The 26,733-nt window shown below is 38.4% G+C and overlaps 1 protein-coding gene across 3 annotated transcripts in view; it reads left to right on the forward strand.

The window, feature by feature from the left end:
- SGCG (sarcoglycan gamma) overlaps window positions 1-26,733 on the forward strand; it is a 97,247-nt gene that overhangs the window by 26,529 nt on the left and 43,985 nt on the right. For all 3 annotated transcript variants that reach the window (XM_045377613.2, XM_045377611.2, XM_005585473.4), the window contains exon 2: window positions 10,390-10,584. In XM_045377613.2, the coding sequence (XP_045233548.2) occupies window positions 10,390-10,584 (195 nt within the window). The remainder of the gene's footprint in view (window positions 1-10,389; window positions 10,585-26,733) is intronic.

Raw genomic sequence — 26,733 nt, forward strand, 5'->3', positions numbered from 1 at the left:
TCTTGTTGGGTGCCGTGTGGAGGCTGGATAAAGAGAGGCAGAGTGGGTGGAGGAGACCCCGAAGAGGCCGCACCACCAGTGCTGGAGTGAAGCAGGGGCAGTGCAGATGGGGAGGCCAGGATGAGCACAGCTGTCCTCAGGATGTGGCAGGCGGGGCTTGCTGATGAAGTAGACGTGAGGTGGCAGAGAGAGGGATTGTGATGGCACTCAGGCTTCTGAGATGATCAGCTGGGCATGGCTGGTGCCATGGACTGAGATGGGAATAGAAAAGGGAAGGGGGGAAATTCAGGAGGTGAGGGGAGAGTTGTTGAAAATTAAATTACCTTTTAACAAGTTCAGTTCGAAATACCAAGTGGAGATGTCAAACAGGCAATTATCAGATTAGAGAGTTCAGAGATGTTTTAGGTTGAGATAAAAATTTGGGAACCGTCAGCCTATAAATAATATTTAACTACATGATAATGAATAGGATCACCTTGAAAGATTGATGGAAGAGAAGAGATGGTCCTAGACCAGTTCAGGCAAAACCCACCATTTAGAGGCCGGAGTGAAAGAGAAGATTATGAAAGGGCCTGAGAAAGTCCAGAAAGGTAGATGATAAAACTAGGAGAATACTGATTTTAAGAAAAAAAGTGTTTTCAAGGAGGAAATAGCCAACCATTTCAAATAAAATGAAGAGTGAAATGAATTTTATTTTATTTTTTATTTTTATTTATTTATTTATTTTATGAGACGGAGTCTTGCGCTGTCACCCAGCCTGGAGTGCAGTGGCCGGATCTCAGCTCACTGCAAGCTCCGCCTCCCGGGTTCACGCCATTCTCCTGCCTCAGCCTCCCGAGTAGCTGGGACCACAGGCGCCGCCACCTCGCCCGGCTAATTTTTTGTATTTTTAGTAGAGACGGGGTTTCACCGTGTTAGCCAGGATGGTCTCGATCTTCTGACCTCGTGATCCGCCCGTCTCGGCCTCCCAAAGTGCCGGGATTACAGGCTTGAGCCACCGCGCCCGGCCGTGAAATGAATTTTAAAAAGTGAGAGAAATAAAATAGGAAGTGAATATTGGATTTGGAAACAAGGAGGTTGTGTGATCCCTCTGACTGATATTAGCCAAAGCTAAATATGGCAAAATAACTTCTGGAAACACATCCTTCTATCTAAAGACTTGTGTGTTCTTTAGAAGGACCTGTTTGGTGCGGAAGGAAAATAGGTCAAAAATAGTTGCAAGCATTACTCATCATGTTGGTCGAAGGTGTTCTTACTCCGTGGTTTACCATCATAAGCCGTCCTGCCTTTGCACCTCTTGCTATGTGTATTAACCAGGACTGTTTCAGATGCAAGTGACAGAAGCCTAAGTCAAAGAAGTTCAGGTGAAGATGAAACTTAGTGCTGAATTTAGGATCTCAAATGATGTTGTTAGGATTTCACCCCTACTCGCACCCTCTCTCCCTCTTTTCTCATTCTTCCTGATTTCTTCTCTGGCAGTCTCTCTCCAAGTGGCTAAGGGATGAATGTTGGCACTGCAGTGTTAGGTCCATTAACTTCTGATAGCAGAGGCCAGCTTCTCTCTTGGAGCATTCATATTAATTATGAGACAACCGACACTGGCTTGCTTGTGTCCCATGACTTCCTAATGGTATTCACCATGTCTGGACTGTTGATATACCCTGATTGGTCAGTATGTGCCACATACACACCTGTGTTACTGGAAATGTGCCCACATGACCGATACCTGGACCACAACCACGTGGAGCTGAGGAGTGTTCTAGGGATGGACGAGAAAACAGTAGGTGCCCACTATAACAGAGTACACAAGGAAAAAGTAGACATCGACTGTAATAGGACACAGAAGAAAACAGTAGGTGCCCACTGTAATAGGATACAGAAGAAAACAGTAGGCGCCCACTGTAATAGGATACTGAAGCAGACACAGGGTTACAGCTGAGCATCCAACAGTTCCTCCATATAGTTTTTTGTTAACATTAACTCAGCTCTCATTGCAGCCAACTACTAACTTAACCATTAGCTATTTGGGCACTAAGTCAGAGACTGATGGTAGGTATAAATTATGCCAAGAGCTGGAGGAGATTTGGTACCAAATAATAACTGGTCTTGGTTAAGAGGCTAGGTGTCCGTAAGTGCTGGTCTTGCTCAGTTGCCATTCTGCGTCTTGTTTCTGCTAACTCATTAATGTTTCTGGATGTTGGTATTATTCCTTAGTCAAGTACTACCTAATGACACCACAAAAGCTTTAGATTTCTGATTTCTGAGAGCACCTGATAAAAACCAGGACAGAGCAATGAGAAAAGTTTGTCTGAATTGCCTACTTGTGTAAATATAAAACTGTGTTTTAAAATGAGCCTATAGCTGAAGTAAAAATCAAAACAAGACCAGTTTTGTAAGCTAACATTTGTATGCCTGTGGGTTTGAGCTTGTTTTATTTATTTATTTTTATTTTTTTCCCTTTTAGTCACTTGCCCGTTTGAATAAAGGTGTTTTCTTTTTTCAGTTCTGTTAGATTTTAAAGGGCATTTGTTCTGTTGGTTTGGTGTATTTTGTAGGGAACTTTTTAAAATGGCAGAGTTTGCCATTTTATTTTAAAAGTCAATCCTATTGTAAAGAAGAGAATGATTTGTTGACCTTTTAATCTAGGTGTGTGTGTGTGTGTGTGTGTGTATGATAAGGGTATGTGTGAATTTGAGAATTATGCTGATTATAACTTTTGATGAAAGTGATAATTATGATCCATCTATTTAGCTATATTTTGTGTGCTGTGCTGAGCAATTTGACTAAAGGATAAAGGAGAACTATTCTTGAAATTATTTGGTCATCTAAATATAGTAATGAAGTTGGGATGAGTATGGTAAATTTATTGAATTTACTATTATAAAAGAAATATATATATATCAATTCTATAAATCTGAAAAAATACAAAAGAAATTTGGGAAATACTATTTTGAATGAAAAAAGGTGTACTCTAGGAGGAAATTATTAATAATTTTTTGGTTTCCTTGCAGTATTTTTCCTATGGGTATATATTTTAATGTGTATGTATTCTAACTTTTCATTTAACATGATATCACTAGAATTTCCCTAAGTTATTATATGTTTTTCAAACATACGTCACATACCCAAAATACTGGTTTTGTAATACTGCAATAATTTGATGAATTAATTACTCTAATTTTAATCCTTCTTCATTTAATGTCCAGTTTTGCCCCCGTACAGATAATGGTAAATTCAATATCTTTAGGCACAAATTGTAGTTTTCATTTCTAGGTGTTTCCTTTGGGTAGGTTACTAGAATTGGAAGTACTATTGTTTGTTTGATGTTCTTGATACTTAGTGCCCAGTGTCTTTTGAGGGATTTATGTTAACTTTCACTTTCTTCATCAGAGGAGCAGCATGTCTCTTTTTCAGTCACCTGGCCAATATTACCTATTATCAGTTTTTAAATTTCCCTTAATCTTTGAAAACTGCTGCAGTGATGGTGTTTGTTTGCATTTCTTTAATTCAGGGTGAAGTTGAACATTTTCGGTATGTTTATTCGTCATGTGTGTTTCTTTGATGTATAGACATATTCATTGTTTGATTGTCCTATCTTTAAGGCAAATACTTTTCCCAATTTATCTGCCATGGTGTTCTTTGTGCCACACATCTCCTAGGGCAGGCACCTCCCCTCTCCTCCTCCTTTCCGAAATGTTGGAGCTCATTCAGAACGATGTAAGTTATGATGCAAACAGTGAGGCAGAAAACACACTGAGGATTACTGCCATTAATTAGCACGAGATGAGATGTTTCTTGGAAGTTTGAAGGAAAATAGAGGTAAAACTCATGCAGTTATTCTCGATACTAGCATAACATAGGCAGCCTGAATTTAACCAGCACAGTAGCTTGCTCCTTCCCTGCCAGCTTGCCTTCTGGAAGAGCAACTTGTATAGATGGGATGTCCCTTAGTTCTCACTTTTCATTGCCTTATTACGATCTGTGTGTATGGGCTTGTTTCTAGACTCTCCATTTTCTTTCACTTGTCAATTATTTGTCACTAGCTCATTTTTTTTGTTGTTGTTACTGTAGCACAAAGCTGTATCATCACAACCTGTAGGGTAAGTCCCACTCCCTATGCATTCATGTGTTCAACAAGCACTTACTGACTGCCTATTATGTGCACATAACTGATACTGGTCACGGTTACCTAGTCACATTGTTGTAATTGACTTCTCACATGGGTGACCTTGTCATTCAGAGGGATGATGCACCATGATGGTGCTTGTTACCTAGTAAGAAATTACCTATCTGGATATTAGAGCTAGGTGACATGGCTTATGAAAGACGGTTTTTGAAACTGTGGAAAGTAATTTTTCAGGAGTTTTCAGATTGACATCATAAGTGCTATCAGAGGTTTGCTAAGCCCCTAGTCAGCAAGCCCTGTGGCCAGAAAGGACCTTACCCAAGGCAGGTAGAATGCCATCCCTAACACTCAGGTGAATCTCCCATGAAGACTGGAAAGATGGCTTACTCTGTATCTGACAGATTGCATACAGCTGCAAAGAGAATTAGTCTATTGGAAGATAGATCTTAGAAAACAGCAGAGTGATAAAGCTGTGGAAATATAAAGCTAAGTTTAAAAAACATGACTGGTGAATGAGGAGGTCTAAATATATCTTACTGAAGCCCCAATGGAAGTAACTAGAGAAAATGTAGGGAAGACAATGGTTAAAGAAGCAATTGCCAAGAGTTTTCTAATTGAACTGAAGACAAGTTCAATTGAAAACAGACACTGACTCATGAACAGAATAAATTAATTCAAATTTATGAAAATCATTCTGAATCTGGAAAACAGTAAAAGTAAAAAAACTTTTAAAAATCCCAATGGAAAAAAAAAAAAAGGTGTAACACTAACAGAAAGCTTTGTAGATACTTGTTCAATGAACTGTTGAAAGCAAAGTGGTGGAAATTTGTACTAGAAAAATATTGAAACCCAAAGTGGTATACCAAAGTCAGTATCAGACAGATAACTTTAAACTATTATAACTCATTCTTTGAGTTCTTAGAATTAAATTTGATTTCTAAAAGATCTGTTTTGTTCTTTCTCAAACTCACCTTTTCAAAAATTATACGATATTAACTCCTTTTGGGCATTATCCTTGCATTTATAATCTTTCTATCTTAGACTCTTGATAATGACCTACCCAAACTAGGCATGACAATAAATATTGGTTGAAATGAAGAATGTCATTTAGCGACATTTACCTAGTAGACACTATGTTCGATTCACTGTATTATATGCTATGACAAGAATCAAATAATGTAGAAGACAGATTATCTGTCCAAAAGGTCATTTTGTTTTAAATAACAAACCTGGGATCATGAATTCAGAAGCATATAAAAGCAGATATTTATACCAAAACAAGTATAGTGCTTCACATCTGGAGCCCTCTCCATTAAAGGATTGAAAACTATACCTGAGAGATGCATTGAAAAGCAATCAAAATTAAGTATAGCATGGCCGAGTGCGGTGGCTTATACCTATAATCCCAGCACTCTGGGAGGCCGAGGCAGGTGGATCATGAGGTCAGGAGATCAAGACCATCCTGGCTAACAGGGTGAAACCCCGTTTCTACTAAAAATACAAAAAATTAGCTGGGCGTGGTGGCGGCGCCTGTAATCCCAGCTACTCGGGAGGCTGAGACAGGATAATTGCTTTAACCCGGGAGGTGCAGGTTGCAGTGAGCCGTGATCATGCCACTTCTCTCTAGCCTGGGCAACAGAGCGAGACTCTGTCTCAAAATAAAAATAAAAAAATTAAGTATAGCACCAACATACTTTGAAGGATGGTTAGCAGGAGAAATAATGTAATTTTCAATGACAAAATTTGTTTTAATAAACGAGTCTATGAAAATAAATTTAGTTCATGATACATTAAAAATTAGAATTCTTTATCTTGGAATATAGACTTTAAGTTCTAATACACTTATTTCACTAATTATGTTTTGTAAAGGGTTTGTAAGTAGATCACAAAGTGCTGTGCGTTATTCCAGTGCAGTTTCTTGCCAACGTGAATACCACTAATGCAGTTGCCTGACCCCCAAGTGCTGAAGCACTGATACTCTTCTCAAGCCTAATTTGAGTAAATACCTAAAGGAAGCTGGTTGAACCAGATAGCCTCTGAAAGTCTCTCCTGGCAAAAATGTAATATAGTGTCTAATAAAAATGAAAGCCACTTGTGAGTTGTGAGAAATATAAACAACAAAATCAAGTTTTTAGAGAAATATTTAAATTGAATGTTTCACCTAGCGATTTAACTCAGGCTTGTCGAGAGTAAAAGGACTTTTTTACACAATGCAGTGAACACTGGTAGATGGCACTTTAAAAACGTTAAAGAAGCCTATCACAAAACACGATATAAAAAGAATTACAGCTGGCAAGCTTTTTAAAAACAAAAAAGATTGGTAAATACAGCTCAAATATGGGAAGACTAGAAAGCAGGTCGCCAGCTTCCAAAAACCAGTGTGTGGTCAGGACTTTCTTCCAGGGATGTAGGGTCCAGCTTCTTACTCAAGCTGTCAGCAGGGCAGGTGGGCAGATGTAGGGGGACTCAAGAGCCAAAGACAGTACATTCCCCAGGCTCCCCTCTTTTGGGAGAACCTCACCAGACTGAAGGAGATCTTGCTGAGTCTTCTGACTCCTAAACAACTAATCACACTAAACATACCCTGTTTATGCACAAGCTTCAAATTAACTCATTATAAAAAGTTAGGGAAATTCTGAAGTAACTCTCAACCTATTTTATTGCTTGTTGTATGCTTGAATAAAAATGTCTGGGTTGGCCGGGCACAGTGGCACAGGCCTGTAATCCCAGCACTTTGGGAGGCCGAGGCGGGTGGATTACCTGAGGTCAGGAGTTCGAGACCAGCTTGGCCAACATGGTGAAACCCTGTTTCTACTAAAAATACAAAAACTAGCTGGGTGTGGTGGCGTGTGCTTGTAATCCCAGCTGCTTGAGAGGCTGAGGCAGGAGAATCACTTGAACCCGGGAGGCGGAGTTTGCAGTGAGCTGAGATCATGCCACTGCACTCCAGCCTGGCAACAGAGCAAGACTCTGTCTCAAAAAAAAAAAAAAAAAAAAAAAAGTCTGGGAATTTTTCCTTTCAACATGTGTATGTAATTAATTCAGCAAATATTTATTAAGCACATACTACATGTCGGCTGTTGTTCTAGGGGCCTCCGAGGGTAAAACAAAATAACAAAATAGTTGCAAACCTCAGCCTCTCAGGGCTTATATGTGGGGGGTGAGCATTTACAATCAAATAGGTAGGTAAAATACGTAGTATGCCTGGGGAGTTAAGTGCTGCAGGAGAAAAAATGTCAGAGGAGCCCGGGGAGCTCTGTGGTGGTGTTGGTGGGGTCTGTTGTTTCAATAGGATGATCAGGGAGGTCATTGACAAGAGATCTTGGAACAGAGAGTTGAGAGGAGCCATGCAGGCATCAGGGAGACCTTCCAGGTAGAGGGAATTCTAACTGTGGAGTCCTTGAGGGGGGGTCACACTTGGGGGACTCCTGGTCGAGTAAGACCACTGTTCCTGGGGCAGGAGGAGTCAGGGCAAGAGGGACTGGATGAAGGCAGGGAACCATGTCCGGGGGTGAGGAGTTTGGTTTTTGCTGTCAGTGAAATGGGAAGCCACAGGAAGGTTTGTTGCAGAGGTGGGGCATGAACCGACACATGCTTTGAAAGGACCACTCCAGCCTCTACGTTAGAAATCGACTGTAGGAGATTTAGAGGCACAGGCAGGGGGACGGTCAGGTGGCTGTTGCAGTGACCCAGGTGAAAGACCATGGCAGAAGTGCTGATTTCGGGGATCTAAGAGCTGTCCGCATCACAGGATTGCTGTCAGCTCTCCAGCAAACCACGACAAAACTGTTTTAAATGGATACTGAAGTTTTCTCAATGTTATGTAGGGGTGAACAAAACCATTATCTAGTAGACAGAATAATGGCCCCCAGAGACATTCGTGTTCTAATAACCCCTGGAGCCTGTGAAGAGGTCACCTTACATGGAAGAGGAAGAGGCTCTGCAGGTGTGGTTATGCTCAGGCTCTCGAGACGGAAAGGCCATCCTGGGTTATCCAGGCAGACCCGGTGCTATCACAGGGGTCCCTATGAGGGGCAGACAGAGGCATCGGAGCCAGAGGAGGAGGTGTGATGGAAACAGAGGCTCAAGCAAGGAATGTGGGCAGCTTCTAGAAGCTGGAAAAGGCAAGCAATGTCTCCCCTCCACCCTCCAGAAAAGCACAGCCTTGCCCACGCTTTCATTTTAGACTCGTAAGACCTATTTTTTGACCTCCACAACTAAAAGATAAAATTGTGTTAAGCCACTAGGTTTCTGATAATTTGCTACAGCAATAATAGGAAACTATATATATAGGACTAGGAATATGTAGAAATAGAAATATACTCACATGTGTTCTTAGAAAACTTTGCTGGTTGTGTCCATCTGTAGCAATATTGTAAGTACTGTGCTTGCTTTTGGTTCAGACTCCCTGGCCACCCTTCCCCATCCAATTGCGCTCTCCTAGTCTGTCCTTTATAGAAATTCTGGAGCCATTATTTCAGATGATAAGCACTTTGAAATAAATATAATAGAGGGAAGTGGTTGAGAGTGACTGCGTGTCCAGAGAAGGAGGCTTCTTTGAGGAGATGACACGTGTGCTGCTACTGAAAGATGAGCAGGACCAGCAGGGGAAGACCAAGCCCAGGACAAAGGTCCTAGGGTGAGAATTAACCTGGTCTGTTGAATAGTACCAACTCTTCGCTTCAGTCTTGTGAGCAAAGGACACAATGGTGGTAGATAAAGCCAAAGACATCAGCAAAGTCCGGCTTATATAGGGTCTTTTAGGTGATAGAGGCATTTGGACATTGTCACTGTGGTGAAAAGCCATCAGAAGGTTTGGAAAAATAGAGTGACTGGAGCTTTCTTACATTTTACACATTGGCTGCTGGGTAGGGAATGGTTTTCAAGAAGGGAAAGAATGAAAGTGGATTTTTCAGCAGTGTAGTTGAGAGCAGTCAGAGTAACCTGAACTAGTGCGGTAGCAATGGAAATGTAGCGAGGTAGACAGATTTTGGATATATATGAAAGTTAGAATTGATAGGACTTGCTGATGTGGGGCTTGAGGGAAAAGAGAACCATCAGGGATACATCTGGTACTTTGGCTTGAGCCACTGGCTGTGATCTAAGGAAGACTGGAGGAGTTCAAAGAAATGAGTCAATGAATAATGCCCTTATGAAATCATTAAACATTTAGGGGTTGAATAATGCTGGCTGTCAGTCCTGGATATTTGAAAATACTATGTGATGAATAGCCTAATTTTAGATAATCAGAATATGTGAAAATGCCTGTCGTTAAATTGGAAGGAGATTTAAAGATTTGTTTTAGACCGTAACTTATTTTTAACAAGGACAACTCCAAATCACCCCTAAAAATAAATGTGTGACTTTTGCACAAAAGAAATCCCAGAGAAGAGTATTTATATTCTGATTCATCTTTTTACTACATTTACCATCAGGAAAGTCTTCATAATCTCCCATTTTAACTTTGTAGCTAAGAAGTACTTCTGTTCTTTGTATAAAGGGAAAAATGAATACTTTTTTTAATTTTCTTTTTTTTCTTTTTCTTTTTTTTTTTGAAATGGAGTCTCGCTCTGTCATCCAGGCTGGAGTGCAATGGCATGATCTCAGCTCACTGCAACCTCCACCTCCTGGGTTCAAGCAATTCTCCTGCCTCAGCCTCCCAAGTAGCTGGGACTACAGGCGCCTGCCACCACGCCCAGCTAATTTTTTGTATTTTTAGTAGAGACGGGGTTTCACCGTGTTAGCCAGGATGGTCTCGATCTCCTGACCTCGTGAGACGCCTACCTCAGCCTCCCAAAGTGCTGGAATTACAGACGTGTGCCACCGCCCTGGCCACGGATTCCTTTTTAAAGATACCAGCTTGATTTTCCTCCCAATTAACCTTCGTAGAACTTGGTAACTTGATTATTTTAGGTTAATGCTTCAATTCCAAGTTTAACCCTGAAGAACTTTGATAGATACAGAGAATTTATTAACATCCGAAGTTATTAACATCTGAAAATATGGTCACTAGATTTCAAATGTTTATCATACATAAAATATTCTAAATGACAGATTAAATATCTCCCTGTGATTGAAACACAGTGACATGTTTCAGAATAATATTTAATTATCTTTTTAAAAAATCATTAATTTTGGAAATTTATGACTGGGATGAAAAATATGTTTTCAGGCTCATAGTAAATCAGTATTAACAAACAAGTTGACTCCCTCATTCCCTCTCTGTCTCTTTCTCTCTCCTCTCATGAACACACCCGTGGCAGATGGTGCGTGAGCAGTACACTACAGCCACAGAAGGCACCCACATAGAGAGGCCAGAGAATCCGTATGTCTACAAAATTGGCATTTATGGCTGGAGAAAGCGCTGCCTCTACTTGTTTGTTCTTCTTTTACTCATCATCCTCGTTGTGAATTTAGCTCTTACAATTTGGATTCTTAAAGTGATGTGGTTTTCTCCAGTAAGTATCATTGTTTTCTGGTAAGCATGTTCTTGTTTTGTTCACTGTATCACTTCGTCTATATTATATTGATAGGAGTTTCCTTTTATGTGATTAACATTCATTTCTTTGCTATCTGGATCAGAATTTCAGGAGCAAAATATGTATGTAGCATTTACATTTTTCCCTTTTCCTTAAACCTCATTGTGAACTATAGTGTGTTGGTTTTGTGTGTTTTTGCTGTAATTTTTTTCATTAGTCATCTCTATATAGTGGGAATATTGTAATAGTCTTTAGTTTGTGGTTGATTGAGTCAAGATTACTTACTGATTATTTAATTCATCAGTTTGTAAAACTGTATAAATCATTTTTTTAATTTTCATTAATTCATAAATATTTACTTTAAATGGCACTCTCTTTTAAATTTTTTTTTTTTATTTACAGGTAATCAAGTTACACTTTCATTTTTTAAAGACCCTTTACTAAGAGACAGTAAATTCATGTACACACTTCAGCATTCAGCAACAGATTTAGTAACTAAAATGTCAATCCTAAGGAATTCATATTCTATTTTAAACATTCTTATGTTTTAAAGATAGCTACATAATTTTGTATTCTTTGATAATATTTTGTGTACTCTTGAAAAAATGCTTAATGTAGAATGTCTTAATTTTACAAGATAGCCACAGTGAGACAAAAATATTGCAGAGAACATCGCAGGCAGGTCAGTCTGTTGCTTACATGCATCTGAAGGTGTGATATATGCACAGGCCCCTCCGTCCCTCCTTCCCTCCCTCCCTCCCTCCCTTTCTCCTTCCCTCCCTCCCTCCCTCCCTCCCTCCCTCCCTCCCTTCCTTCCTTCCTTCCTTCCTTCCTTCCTTTTTGACGGAGTCTTGCTGTGTTGCCCAGGCTGGAGTGCAGTGGTGCAATCTTGTCTCACTGCAACCTTCACCTCTGCACAGGCTCTTTCTGAGAACAATGCTTGAAGTCATTCACTCGGAAACACCTTCTATTCTTCTTCTTCACTTTCTATGCAAGTATTTCTGTCCCACTATAGTTCTAGCCAGTAGATACATTATTTATTTTATTGACATAATATTTATGTTTTTATATATGCAAAGAGGTAAAATACCAATCAAATCAAAATATAGTTTGAAACTGTGTTAGTATATTTGATATATTAATATGAATGCAGTCAATATAAATATATAATATAAGCTGTTATAAATTATAATTATAAATATATATGAACAATTATGTAAATATATTCAAATTAATCCAATTTAAATTGTGATTTCTTGGTTAAAATTTAATCACTATTTCTACAGCATCACAATAGTACTTAGTCCCATTGGACAATGTTACTTCATGAAAGTGGCACAACTAACAAGATGCATGTTTTTGCACATCATATAAATTTTAATATCTAAAGGTAAAATAGTTTAATATTTTCTGGAGACTGAAGCAGTGTTAAAGTCCTCAAATTATAAACTATGGGATTTGCCAGAGACAACTCTGAATAGAGAGCCCTGCATCAGTCTGCTGTAGGACTGCCAGTTATGCAGAAGGTTAAGAGAGGCAGTGTCCTGGGTAGGAGGCCCATGGAAGGGCCCAGGAGTGAGGAGAAGCCACCCACAGCCCAGCACGTGCTGAGCAAGGACAGACTTTATCTGGAATGAATGATGTGCATTATTTATGAAATAAGAGTGAATTAATTTTGTAAACTATTTGACTGTAAAGTGACAATATGTCTACTTTATAATCTTGTCATGTGGCATCTGAAACAACTTTGAGGTATTATAAATGTGGATTAAATTAAGTTGTGCCAGCAGCTGTGTCCATTTCACTGATGGAGAAGGGCTCCCCACAGACATCAGCACAGACGTTCCTGCCGTCACCGCAGCTGCCCATCCCGTGCCCTTTCTAGTGAGATATGGTCGAGTGTGGTATTTTCTTCAGTTAGGAACCTGTTGCTAATTGGTAGTGAGTATTCAGGATTCTTTAGTGCTGTCTTTAACAAAATAAGAAAAACTACTACTAACATTTATGGAATCAAAAGGCAAGATACCCAAAGGCACTAACCTACAGAAAATGCCAGGCCTTAATTGGAAGATGCTGGTTAGACTTTGCATCATTATTCTCAAAGTGGAATGACATAAATGATGTAATTCTCATAGGTGCATGAGTTTGATTTCTTACTTTTGTAATTATCCCATATGTTTTGAAACAGTAAATTGTAAATTAACATATGTTTTAATTCTTACTGATTTGAAAGATTTTAAAATATAAGATTTCATGTTCTATTTATTGTAAATTTTATTTCAAGAACAAAATTAACACAAGATCTACCCTCTTAACAGATTTTAATTGTACAATATGATATCATTAACAATAGGTACAATGTTGTACAGCAGATGTCTAGAACTTACTCATCCTGCTTGATTGAAATGTGAAGTCCATTGATTAATAGCACCCATTCTCACTTCCTCAGCCCCTGGTAACCACCATTCCACTCTTTGTTCAATGAGTTTGCCTACTGTAGATACCTCATATAAGTGGAAGCATGTAATATTTGTCCTTTTGTGCTTATTTCACTTTGCATAATGTCCTCAAGGTTTATCCATGTTGTCTCACATTGCAGAACTTTTTTCTTTTTTAAGATGAATAATATTCTACTGTATGGACATACATTTTCTTTATTCATTTGTTATCTGTAGACTTTTAGGTTTTTTCCACATCTTGATTGACTAGTGTAAATAGTGCCACAGTGAACATGAAAGAGCAGATACCTGTTCCAGTTTCTGATTTCCATTCTTTTGGATAAACAACAAACTATTGGAAAAGGAAATTAGAAAAACAATCCCATTTTCAATAACATCAAAAAGAATGCAATATCTAGAAATAAACTTAACTAAGAAGACGAAAGACTTACATAATGACAACTATAAAATACTGATGAAAAAATTAAAGACACAAATGAGAAGATATCCCATGTTCATTGATTGGAAGACTTGGTATTAATAAAATGTACATTCTACCACAAGTGATCTATAGATTCAGTGCAATTCCCATCAAAATCCTAATGTTATGGTTTTTTACAGAAATAGAAAACACAATCCAAAAATTCATGTGGAATTACAAAAGACCTGAAACAGCCAAATCAGTTTTGAGAAAGAAGAACAAAGCTAGAGGCATCATGCTTCCTGATTTTGAAATATATTACAAAGCTATCATAATTTAAACAGTATGGTACTGGCATAAAGAAAGGCATATAGACCACTGGAATAGATATTCTAGAAAAAAATCCATGCATGTGTGATCAACTGGTCTTTGACAAGGGTGCCAAGAATATCAAATGAGGAAAAGATAGTCTGTTCAACAGTGCTGGGAAAACTGGATTTTCACATGCAAAAGAAGAATTTGGACCCTTATCTGAAACCATGCATAAAAATTAATGCAAAATGGATTAAAGATTTAAACATAAGGCCTAAAAGTGTAAAACTTCTGGAAGTAGATATTTGGAGAAAAGCTTCGTGACATTGGTCTTGGAAATGATTTCTTGAATATCAAAAGTACAGGCAACCAAAGCAAAAATAGACAGGTGGGACTACACTATACTAAAAAGCCTCTGTGCAGCAAAGAAAATAATCAGCAGAGTGAAAAGGCAACCCATGAAATGGGAGAAGATATTTGCAAACTATATATCTGATAAGGGGTTAATTTCCAAAATATATAAGGAACTCCTATAACTCAAGAGCAAAAAGACAAATAACCCGATTAAAAATGGACAAAACATCTGAATAGACATTTCTCCAAAGAAGACATAGAATGGCCTAAGTGTTCAGCATCACTAATCATCAGGGACATGCAAATCAAAACCATTATGAGCTACTATCTCACACCTATCAGGATGGCTATTATCAAAAAACAAAACACAGCAAATACTGGCAAGGATGTGGAGAAATTGGAATCCTCGTGCACTGTCGGTGAGAATGCAAAATGGTGCAGCCACTATGGAAAACAGTATGGAAATTCCTTTAAAAATTAAAAATCAAACTTCCTTATGATCCAATAATTCCACTTTCAGATATTTATCCAAAAGAATGGAAACCAATTTCTTTTTTATTTTCATATATAAACCAATGTATTTTCTTGAACATTAACATCCCAAAGAAGTATGTCTGTAAGAGAACTTTTAATATGTCTATAAAAGAACTCTTTTGAGCACTTTGACACTGAAATGGTAAAGTTAAATAGGGCTTTGAGCATTTGCAGAGATCTGCGTAGTTTTGAGCTTGTAACAACTACCATATAATTATTTACCCAGACTCGGTGTAATTGCTTATCTATCACCCATCCAGTTGTTAGAATATAGGGAAACCCATAATTTTTCAAATTAACAAAGTTTAGCATGGCTTTCTCTGCTCAGATCCTCAACAGTGTAGCAATGGCAGGCACCTTTATTAGTTTACATGTACTGTCATTTCAACACCTCATCATGCTTTAATGTTTCACTGTAGAAAACGGTAAAACTAACTACAAATGATGTATTCAACAATGCCAAGTTAACATTAGGAGAGAAAGCCAGTAAAACATCACAAAATGAATGCATAAGGACACCAAAGAATATTAAAAGTTTTAAAAAAAGGGAGGGAGAAGACCAGAGCAAAATGTTGATAGGAGTATTAATCTGAATTCAAATAAGGCTGAGCCTGGTTTTATCTGCCCAGCTGGGGTTAGAAAGAACCCAAATTAGTAGTATCTCACAAATCCAATTCTACTCTTAGAATTAAAACTTGATGTAAGAGAAATTTTCACAATTTCCAGAAAAGACATCTGTTGAATATAAAGTGATATTTAGGACATTGTAACAACTGATGCTGAGCATAAAGATTCTAAAATATTCCCTGTTAGCCATTATAATAGTTAAATCAGTTAGGAATGCAGTTATTAAAAGAAATCAGTGTAGTAGAGTACCTTATTATGCTTTGTCCTTATTATATTTTCGTTCTATAAAAATAATATGCAATATTAGTTACAGTGTTCACGAGTGTAGAATAATATACATGGGTCATATCTGCATGTTAAAATAAGACATCTTTAATTTTGAATGAAATTGATTTTTTAGAAGACTTTTAGAGTTATCAACCTTTGTTTGCCTATAAAATATTTTAATGCATTTTAGTGAATGTAACTTTAGGTTATCATCAAGGTAAGATGAATGATTCTAAGCTAATTATATTAACTCTGGTAATTAAATCTTGGAGGCAATCTTATTTGGGAAAAAAGATATAAATGATCAAGGAAGAATAGTAATATTAAATGTTATCATTAAGCTTATAATTCTATAAAATACTCTGTGGTTAAGTATTGTTTGTTTTCATTTATTATGGTAATAAGTAACATTGCCCTTTTTAGGAGTTCAGGATACCCTGGTAGATTTCTCCTTAACAAGGATTTAAAATTAATTCATTTTGGAAACTAGCAATTAAGAATTCCCCATTAAGGACTTTCCCCATTAAGAACCTTTCATTTAGCAAGAAAGTAAACCCTTGCTACACAGCCTTTGTGGATATTTCCTTAGATACATGTTTTGTCATTAAGCCATTAGTGATCATTCATAGGAAGCTGGGAAAATGTTATTAGATGGCATCTTAATGACATTTATTTCAGCCTTATAATTATATTAATATAATCATTTGAAAAGGATTTTTAAAACTTAGAAAAGAATGCAGATATGCAAGTGACCAGAGGCTGGCTGTGAATGCACAATGGTCATGGAAGGTTGTTAAAATATCACCCTTGGAGGGGTATTTTCTGAAATCCCATTTGCATTTTATAAACTCTCAACACTATACTGTACGCTTTGTGTTAGATGATTTTGCCCAACTGTAGGCTGATGTAAGGGTTCTGAGCATATTTAAGGTGGGCTAAACCAAGCTATGCTGTTAGGTGGGTGAGGTGTATTAAATGCATTTTCAACTCTTCATAAATCAAACAGCATCTATATTGTTTAAACTATTAGCTTTGTGTTTGTCATTAAGCAGTTAGTGATGATTCATGGGAAATTTGTTACACAGCAATAGAAAACTAGTACAATGTTACTACACCATGTGAAGTGTTTAATTTCTCTTTTGCTGGATATTGACAAAAACAAAGCAGAACAAAGAGAAAAACTCTAAAATTACCTAAATAAACTTACCTGATGACCCTTACTTTTGACCATTTATTAACAGAGAAATGGTTAGCTTTTAATCTTTTATTACTGGATATTGATATATATTTTAAATAACTAGCAATAAGATAATGTTTAGCCTAATCTAATCATGTATGTTTTAACCACTTCTTACTGGGAAATTACTTGTTTATGAATTACATTATTCTTTTAAAAAATATTTTGAAATGAAAAATAATTTCATTTTAATAACAAAAATGTTCTTTGATGCATTAATATGAGTGATCATTTTAGCTCATCATAATTGAGGAAATCAGTGTATATATTGATGTAGTATTTATTATGAAAAAAGTTTATTTTTAAAAGACTCTTGTCTTTTTTATTTTCATGACTCATCATTTAGCATATAATAGATTTCACAATCCATTCATGCCTACTAACTCAATTTATCCTCATCATCATCCCATGAGTTTGAGATTGACAGACTTCAACTTTACGTATTGTTATTTCAGTGATTTCAAAGCTAAGTGTATCTTAGCAGATAACAGGATCCATGAAGATCAGGAAAACCGACTCAGAAGGTGGCACCATGAAGGCAGCACACAGACTTGTCCTTGAACCATGTCCAAAAAAAGCCCTTTAGGGGTTTTATGGGACCCAATAAATACAAATTTTTCCCCATCCAAATTCAAACCCAACTGAAAGGAACAAAAAAAAAAAATCTGGTAGAGATAGCTTAAAATACCATCTGTGTTACTGATAAAAAGCTGATTGGAGGGTGCTGGCTTGGATTTGGCCAAATGTCTTGCACCCCAGAATTAGAAAGATGACCCATCAAGTCACAGGCAGCATGGAGAATTCCTGACGCCTGCTGCGAGGCAAGGACTTGATACTGAGACATGCTTCCTGGTGGGATTTCCTGTACCCACATCAGACCCGAAATCTGTGGGCAAGTAGATCCCTGGGGAAGGAGGAGAGGAGCCAGAAGCCTGCACTTCTCCTAACTCTCCAGCCACACACATCACTCTCCTGCCCTGGGCTGCAGAGAAGGGCAGAGTGTTTCTCTCACGAAAGATCCCTCCTACATCCCCCACTTAAGTGATCTCATGTTGATTTTTCAGGCTGCCAGAGTGAGGATCTAAGTCAGAAACTGGGGAGGGGGGCAGAAAAGTGGAGAGGAAAGCTTGATCGATCCCCCTTTCACCATAGAGACCAAGTGATTAATCATTATTCCCACTTACCTGCGCATCACCTCTGGCTATTTCAAAGTTCTGCCTGTGAGAATCAGGGACAGGAAATGCCCTCACTGTATTTATCTGATTTTACCTTATTATTGAAAATCCATGAGTGGATCCATTCCTGTTGCATTGAAAAACCACAGAAACATACCAGCCTCTGCCCGCAGGCTGGGCACAGTTTCCTCTGCTGTCTCACTCTAAACTGCTCGCCTGTTGCACATTGGTATCCAATTCTGCAGACAGTTCTCTCTTGCTTCAGTGTTTTAGTATATGCTCTTCTCTCTATCTAGAGCATCCGCTCCAACCCAGACACACACACACAGTCACATCATTATGGTTTGGATCTGTGTCCCCACCCAGTCTCATGTTGAACTGTAACCCCCAGTGTTGAGGTGCAGCCTGGTGGGAAGTGATTGGATCATGGGGGTGGGTCCTTCATGAATGGTTTAGCACCACCCCCTTGGTGCTGTTGTCCTGACAGTTATCATGAGATCTGGTTGTTGAAGAGTGTGTAGCATCTCCCCTCTCTCTCTTGCGCCTGCTCCTGCCATGTAAGACATGATTGCTAGGACTTTGCCTTCCACTGTAATTATAAGTTTCCTAAGGCCTCCCCAGAAGCCAAACAGAAACCACTATGCTTCCTGTACAGCCTGTAGAACCATGAGCCAGTTAAACCTCTGTTCTTTATAATTTGCCCAGTCTTTGGTATTTCATTGTAGCAATGCGAGAATGGACTAATGCAGGGTCTCAGCTCAAAATGATACTTTCTTGATGAGGTTACCTTGATCACCTCCGGTCTAAGACAGGATCCTCCTATTATTCTCTTTTGTAGGACTCGGACTTATTTTTCCATAGCATAGCACACCACAATTTTTGTTCATATTAAAAAAAAACAACTTTGTTTATGGTTGTTAAATGTCTGCTAACCCTGTAGGATCATGTCAGTTGAGCCTGGTAGACTCAGGCTCTAGCAGAAAACTGATGCTCTGTAAGTATTTCTTGAGTTGATAAGAGATTGAATGACCAAGGGATGTATTCTTTTTATTTACTTTAATATAGTTGTTGTTTTATGATTTTAGCAAATGAGTATAGAAAGAGGCAAAGTAACCTAGAGAAAGCACAGATGCTTAAAAATTAGTAGAAGAATAACTGAATCTCTCAAAGGCAAATTAGAGAGGATGTGAAAGCATGGGCATGATATGAGAGAGCGAGAAGAGAGGCTCCAGTTACTTGGGAAGGCTCTTAGAAATGGATACTGCTAAGCTGCTTCCCAGGAGAGGCTGGTGGATTGGGTCTGAGGAGGGGCCCCAGCTAAGTCCTGTGTCACAGAGCAGGTTTGGTTTGCAGACACTGCAAACTTCAGGGTCATCTAAAGTTTAAATTACACTCAGGGAATACAGCATGAGTAGCAGGAGTCCTCGACTCGGCTATCACATTCTTTCCCATGTTATCTCCTTCGTAATGTTTTATGCTGACAGTGCTGATGTGATATAGATAGAGGCATTCCATTTCTTAAGTGGTGAAAGGGAAGTAAAAGAAGGAGTATGCCTGAATGAAATCATGCAAACAGCACAAGGAAACTTTCTGTAAGGAGCTGTCAGTTTTACTACCCACATCTCTGCAATGGTCTCACTGGCAAAGTACCCATATCTCTGCAGTGGTTTCATTGGCAAATAATTAGGATTGCAATTTATAGGATTAATTAATTTAAGAAAAGACAACTGGTGGGGCATGGTGACTCATGCCTGTAATACCAGCTCTTTGGGAGGACAAGGCAGGCAGATCACTTGAGGCCAGGAATTCAGACCAGCCTGGCCTACATGGTGAAACCCTGTCTCTACTAAAAATATAAAAATTAGCTGGGCGTGGTGGCACGTGCCTGTAATCTCAGCTACTTGGGTGGCTGAGGCAGAAGAATCACTTGAACCCAGGAAGTGGGGGTTGCAGTGAGCCCAGATGGTGCCACAGCACTCCAGCCTGGGTGACAGAGTGAGACTCCGTTTCAAAAATAAATAAGAAAAGATGACAATGCAAACTACTAAAATTATATCTGTCCTTGATCATTTACTGAACCTAAAGAGATCAAATTTATCTAAAACTAAAATGACTTATACTGAAATGCTTTCTGGGAGCATGTTCAGTATTTTACAAATATGAACACACTTTGCAAATATATTTTATAAATAACATTTTATCAGATTGGACAGAGATTTAAAAAAAAAAAACTTACTGTGATAGTTATATGAACAAACAGAATGTCTACCATATTTTTAGTGGCTAGTGCTATAGTGTATCTTAAGATACCTTTGTTCATCATCACACTTTGCTTGCCTTCATCATTGAAAGGCTGGCAGGTGCCCCTAAGCCAGCTACATGCGGCCACCTGCAGGTGACCATGGCTCAGCCTGGGGGTGGTTTTGCTCTGCTCCCTGGGGCTGGCTCCTGTGTGCTCCCTAAGGAAGGGCAGTGTGGCCTCAGCTGCAGGGAGGCCTCTAACAAACTTGGCCATGAAAGGAACTCTCTGAAACTGACCCAGTTGTTCCACAAACAGTTTTTTGGATAAACAGAAATTGACCCTTCTGGTCTTAAAGCTTGAAATTTGCATTTGTTTTATCTGAGTTCCTTTCTCAGGAAAGGGCCTTCAGACCTGTCAAAAAAAGTAGTGAACTGAAACTTAACAGGTCACCACATCCAGACAATAAAATGCCTGACCCCACATTCATCATGATTGCTTCCTTGTCCCACCCTAGTTCCTGTTTTCCTACACATTGTTAAATTTCTTCCCTGCTGTAAAAACCCCTAGTTTTAGTTGATCAGAGATTAATTTGAGACTGAGCTCCCATCTCCTGGGCTGCAGCACCCAGTTAAAGCCTTCTTCCTTGTCACTTCAGTCATTGGCTTTCTGTGCAGCAAACAGCAGGACCTAGACCAAACCCCTGCTGTTTCAGTTGTAGCAGGATGAGCCGCAGACAAAACTCCTCAGACACCGGATTAAAGAAGGAAGAGGTTTTGTATTCGGCCGGGAGCGTCAGCAGACTCGCGTCTTAAGAGTCAAGCTCCCCAAAAAAGAAATTCTTGGCCTTTTTAAAGGCTTACAACTTTAAGGGGTCCATGTGAAAGGGTCGTGATAAATTGAGCAAGCGTGGGAAACGTGACTGGAGGCTACATGCATCAGCTAACAGAACAAAACGTTTTACAATGCTTTTTTCATACAGTGTCTGGAATTTACAGATAACACAGGTAGTTTAGGTCAGGGGTTGATGTTATTATTATTGCTTTTTTTAACTTCTAGGGCCAAGTGGTGGTGCCAAGGTTGTCTAGCTATTTATCTTACTTTTGTTTTTTCCAACTTTTTGCTTTCTCTCTTTCTTCTTGTCTTGTGAACTAGGCAAGGTTGGGGGAGGAGGGCAGCGGGAGTAGTAGTGGTCTCCTCCCTTACAGTAGCATCTCCCCAGGGAAAGCAACGTGCAGGAAGGAAGAGCAATGGAATATTATCTGGCACAGAAACCAAGGAAGAGACGTCAACTTCTTTGCTGTGCCTATCTGACATTCTTGGTGGCTCCATTTAGAAACATTGGACCACTGGTCTTCCAAACATTGCCTTTGTCTACACTGTGCTGGTGGAAGAGAGGTGTCTGGTGCCCAGACCAACCCTATGCCCTGCTGTTCTCCTCCATTCCTGCCTTAATGATGCCCAGCTCACACTGTCATTTGATTTTCAGCAGTGTGATATTGATGCCTTAAACCACCTGCATCTCCATCCCATTTGTTTTTCAAATGAATGGAACTGTGATTAAAAGAAAAATATGACACTGTAGCATTTTGAACCAGTACCTGGCATTTTCTCAAATTATTTATGTCTTTCTAAAAGGTATTATATCATATCAGTGCTTTCCAGTCCAAAAACCAAATTGAAATGTTTGATTTATATGCTACTTGTAATAGAGTAGGGTTGAAGCAGAGGTCACAGACAGTAGGAACATGTACTAACTTAATGGCATTTTCTTTCTTAGAAGACAAGATATTATCAACACTGAGTTTGGAGGAGGAAGACAAACCTAGAGCTATTCCACGTACAGAGGAATTTCATTATCATGGATATCAGTGATACAAATCCCATCATTACCAGTGTCTAAAGATACAAATAGCACTATAGTTTTAATTTTTATCCCAGGGATATGCCTTCAATTTTCTCTTTTATTATAATTTTTATGAGTGATTTAACCATATTACAGCAATTGGGAAATAAAGAAGGCAACAGCACACCTGGTCTCCTAAGCTATAGGCTCTTGCTGCAAGGAGGGACGTCCATCAGCCCGAACTGGAACTAGGGCTCACTTTCCTGTCTCAGGGAATATTATTATAACAAAACTAATGGGCTCCAGATGCAGATCTATTCACTTTCCTCCCATTTCTACCAATAATAGGAAACTGTTAATGTCTTCTGGTAACATAGTTTTTTCTCACAAATGCTAACAAAGATAGTATCTTGAAATTATAAACCAACTAATCTTATGTACTTGATTAGGTTTTATTTAGAAAAACCTACTTTGAGACACTGTAAAAACAGTGAAAAGAATATTAGCTTAGGATTCAGACTGGGTAAGAGTCTTGGTTTTAATTAGGATTATGTTCAATCTGTGATTCTTTGATAGCACACACACACCCACAGAACAAGGACAATTAGTGATTACTTATGTTAATTAAATGCTCAGTTTAAGCCTGGCACAAAATTATGAAATCCTTTGATGAAAGTTATTCTTTATTTTATTCTATTTTTAGTATAACATGAAAAAGTACCTGCTATCCTGTTAAACTTCTCATTATAAAAATAATGTGAAAAGTTGCACTCAGACAAAAACCACCACCCCACTGGTACAATATGGAAATATGGATCCCAGCATGGATGATTTAGTAGGTGTTAACAGAGTAAGCTGAGAGTTAAAAAAAAAAAAAAAAAAAAAAAAAACCTAAACAAAGACATATTTTGTGGATAGTCACCATCATCTTATAGCAATAAGATGTAGGCTATACATAATGGCCAAATGTGGAAGTCAGACCAATTTCAGATGTTCAGTAACTTACAAGACTATGTGCACAAAATGTGAAATAACAATTTCAAAGAAGACAGTACTCAAAAAATGAGATAGTAAAAGAGGATAATTATCTACCTTTTCTTAGCAATGAAGCATATTAGAATCTTGAACATGTTATTCCAGAGTAATCTCTCCATGACAGAATTATCACGGACATTCTACTAAATATCTAAAACTCTTTCAAGATGCACCCTTCCAGCTTGACCCAGTGCAAATCTCACGTCTTCTGAGAGGCATTCCCCAAATTCTCCAGTACTCTTTGTTCAAGTCCCATTCAGAACCCCTGAATTTGTCTATACTAGGGGTGTATCTGTTTGTGTCAGAGAAATTCAGGGGCCAGTAGAACACTATACTCTTGAATCCTCAGCCATATCACAGTGCCATACATATAATTTGGTACCCAATAAATATTTTATGATTCAAAAAATGTGTAAATATGAAATATAACTTTCAAAAGTGTTTGTGTATATGAAGTTAGCAATGACCAAGAAGGAATGACACAAATTTATTACTAGATTTATAACAAAAAATTACTGAAGGGTTTACAGACAGGTTGATGGATCTAACATTACTATGAAAATTTACTAGGACAATGAATCTTTTCAGTTTTTCTTTTTATCTTCACAGTGCATTGTTTTTCTACCTGCTGTCTTATTTTTAGAATAATTTAGAAAAAGAAAATGAAGGCTCTTTTTCCTGATTTTGGCATGAATCCCCCTTGTTTCAAATGAAGATGGCATCATGAGGCAGCTGAAAGAGGAGAGCTTAGGTAATGCACAATGTGTTGGCTGCCTGTCCACGTCCGTCATGCACTGATGTGGTAGGCAAGCAATCTTTTTGTTAAAATCATGTTTGTGACCATAATCATTTGAATGAATTCTTTTACAGAAATTAAAATCCCAGAAAGAAAAAAAATTCATTATACACCTATTAAGAATGGAAAAAAAAAAACAACCTGGCAGTACCAAACGCTGACAAGAATGTGGAACAACTATAACTCTCCTCTATTGTTTATGGGAATGCAAAAAAATGGGACTGCACTTTTGATTTGGCTCTCAGCTTAGGGGTGCTGTTAATGTACAGGGATGCTACTGATTTTTGTACATTGGTTTTGTATCGCAAAACTTAGCTGAAATTGCCTATCATCTCAAGGAGCTTTTGGGCAGAGACTACGGGGTTTTCTCAATGTAGAATCATGTCATCTGCATACAGGATTAGTTTGACTTTCTCTCCTCCTATTTGGATACCTTTTCTTTCTTTCTCTTGCCTGCTCTGACCAGGACCTCCAATACTATGTTGAATAGGAGTGGTAAGAGAGGGCCTCCTTCCTTGTCTTGTGCCAGTTTTCAAGGGGAATGCTTCCAGCTTTTAACCATTCAGTATCATATTGGCTGTGGGTTTGTCATAGACGTCTCCTTATTTTAAAGTATGTTCCTTCAATACCTAGTTTATTGAGAGTTTCAACACAAAAGGGTGTTGAATTTTATGGAAAGCTTTTTCTACATCTATTGAGATAATCATGTGCTTTTTGTCTTTAGTTCTGTTTGCGTAATGAATCGTATTTATTGATGTGCATATGTTAAAGCAACCTTGAATTGCAGGGATAAAGCCTACTTGATCATGGTGGGTTAGCTTTTTGATGTTCTGCTGGAGTCGGTTTGCTAGTATTTTGTTGAAGATTTTTGCATCTGTGTTCATCAAGGATATAGAACTGAAGTTTTCTTTTTTGTTGTGTCTCTGCCGGGTTTGGGTATCAGGATGATGCTGCCTCTTAGGATGAGCTGGGAATGAGTCCCTCCTTCTATTTTGTTTTATTTTATTTTATTTTATTTTTTTGAGTAGCTTCAGTATTTTCCTGCATGTTTTTCAAGTAAAGAAAGTAACAGCCAGAGAAAGAAATGACAATGAACAGTCAGCTTTGGTAAGCTGACTATGGAAATTAGCGACCACAGAGGCTAGGATTAACATTAGGGTTTTTTTGGTGATATAACAAGTACAGTCCAGAAAACTGCCGCCATATGTTTACTTGAACCCAAAAATTCAGCAGCAAATTTTCAGAACAGAATTTGTAATCTTGAAATTCTGCTTTGTTTAACTCTAGGCCATAAAATCTTTAATGAAAATGTTTGCTTTAAAAATTGGCTGATTATGCATACATGATCGATTTTTATAATTTTCTAATGTTGGTTTAAGTTTATAAACTATATTATAAATGCTTGGCTGGATCCCATGAGAAAATCCCAAACAGTAGTTGTCAGCCTCTTTAGACTCTGAGCCCTTTCTTCAAACAAAACCTCCCAGTGCATCACATGGATAAAAGAGCTCAGAAGGCCAGGCATGGTGGCTCACACCTGTAACCCAGCACTTTGGGAGGCTGAGGTGGGCAGATCATCTGAGGTCGGGAGTTCGAGACCAGCCTGGCCAACATGACAACATCCCATCTTTACTCAAAATACAAAAATGAGGCGGGCATGGTGGTACACACCTGTAATCCCAGCTACTCTGGAGGCTGAGGCGGGAGAATCACTTGAGCCCTGGAGGTGGAGGTTGCAGTGAGCCAAGATTGCACTACTGCACTCCAGCCTGGGAGACAGAGTGAGATTCCATAAAGAAAAAAAAAACAGCTCAGAAGTGCTCATCTACCTAGTGTGGGAGGTAGCTGCACCCAGCAGTGTGTGGGGCTTCCACATGCACACTGCTAATGCCACCACTCCCAAATGTCAGTTCGAATTGTAGTTTATGGATTGAACCACATGGCATAACCACACATTTAATTTGGTTCTTGTTAACGGAGCTTTCAACTGATAATGTCTTTGAAAGTAGAAGTCTATTGCCTGGCAGGTAAGATTCAGGTCAGGGTAACATATCTCTATCCTAGAAATTCACCTGTCACAACGTAAAATGTCCCTTATTGCTTTGTTTCATCCTTTGGACTGTCCTGCTTTCCTTTTTTAAATAATGCTTTCTATTTGGGGAAGAGCGGAAAGATCAAAGCTCAGCTGGTTGAATTCAGATGCTTTTAAGACAGAAGGGGACGACAGGTAGGCAATCAGATATATGGGTATGAAGCTCAGAACAGACTATTTACAGGTAAAAACGGATTCTTCCATGTGGATGGCTACTATCAAACAGAAAATACCAAGTGTTAGGGAGGATGTGGAGAAATTGGAATTCTTGTGCACTGTTAGAATATAAAATTGAATAGCTACCATGGGAAACAGTATGGCAGTTCTCAAAAAATTAACAATAGAATTCCCATATGATCGATCAATTCTGCTTTTGGCTATATACTGAAAGAATTGAAGACAGGGAATCAAAGAGATATTTGCACACCCATGTTCATAGCATTATTTACAATGGCTAAAATATGGAAGCAACCCAAGAATCCATCAGTGGATGAGTGGATGAGCAAAATATGGCTTGTACACACAGTAGAATATTATTCAACCTTAAAAAAACAGAAATGTCATAATATGCTATAACATGAATGATCCTAGAGGACATTATGCTAAGTGAAATAAGCCAGCCACAAAAAGATAATACGATATGATTCCACTTACATGAGGTACTTAAAATAATCAAATTCATAGAGACAGAAATGCTATAAGATTTGACCTTATCGCTGTATACATATATTTCAAATTGTACCCCAAAATGTGTA

This window comes from Macaca fascicularis, chromosome 17, assembly GCF_037993035.2.
Source record: "Macaca fascicularis isolate 582-1 chromosome 17, T2T-MFA8v1.1".
Taxonomy (NCBI): domain Eukaryota; kingdom Metazoa; phylum Chordata; class Mammalia; order Primates; family Cercopithecidae; genus Macaca; species Macaca fascicularis.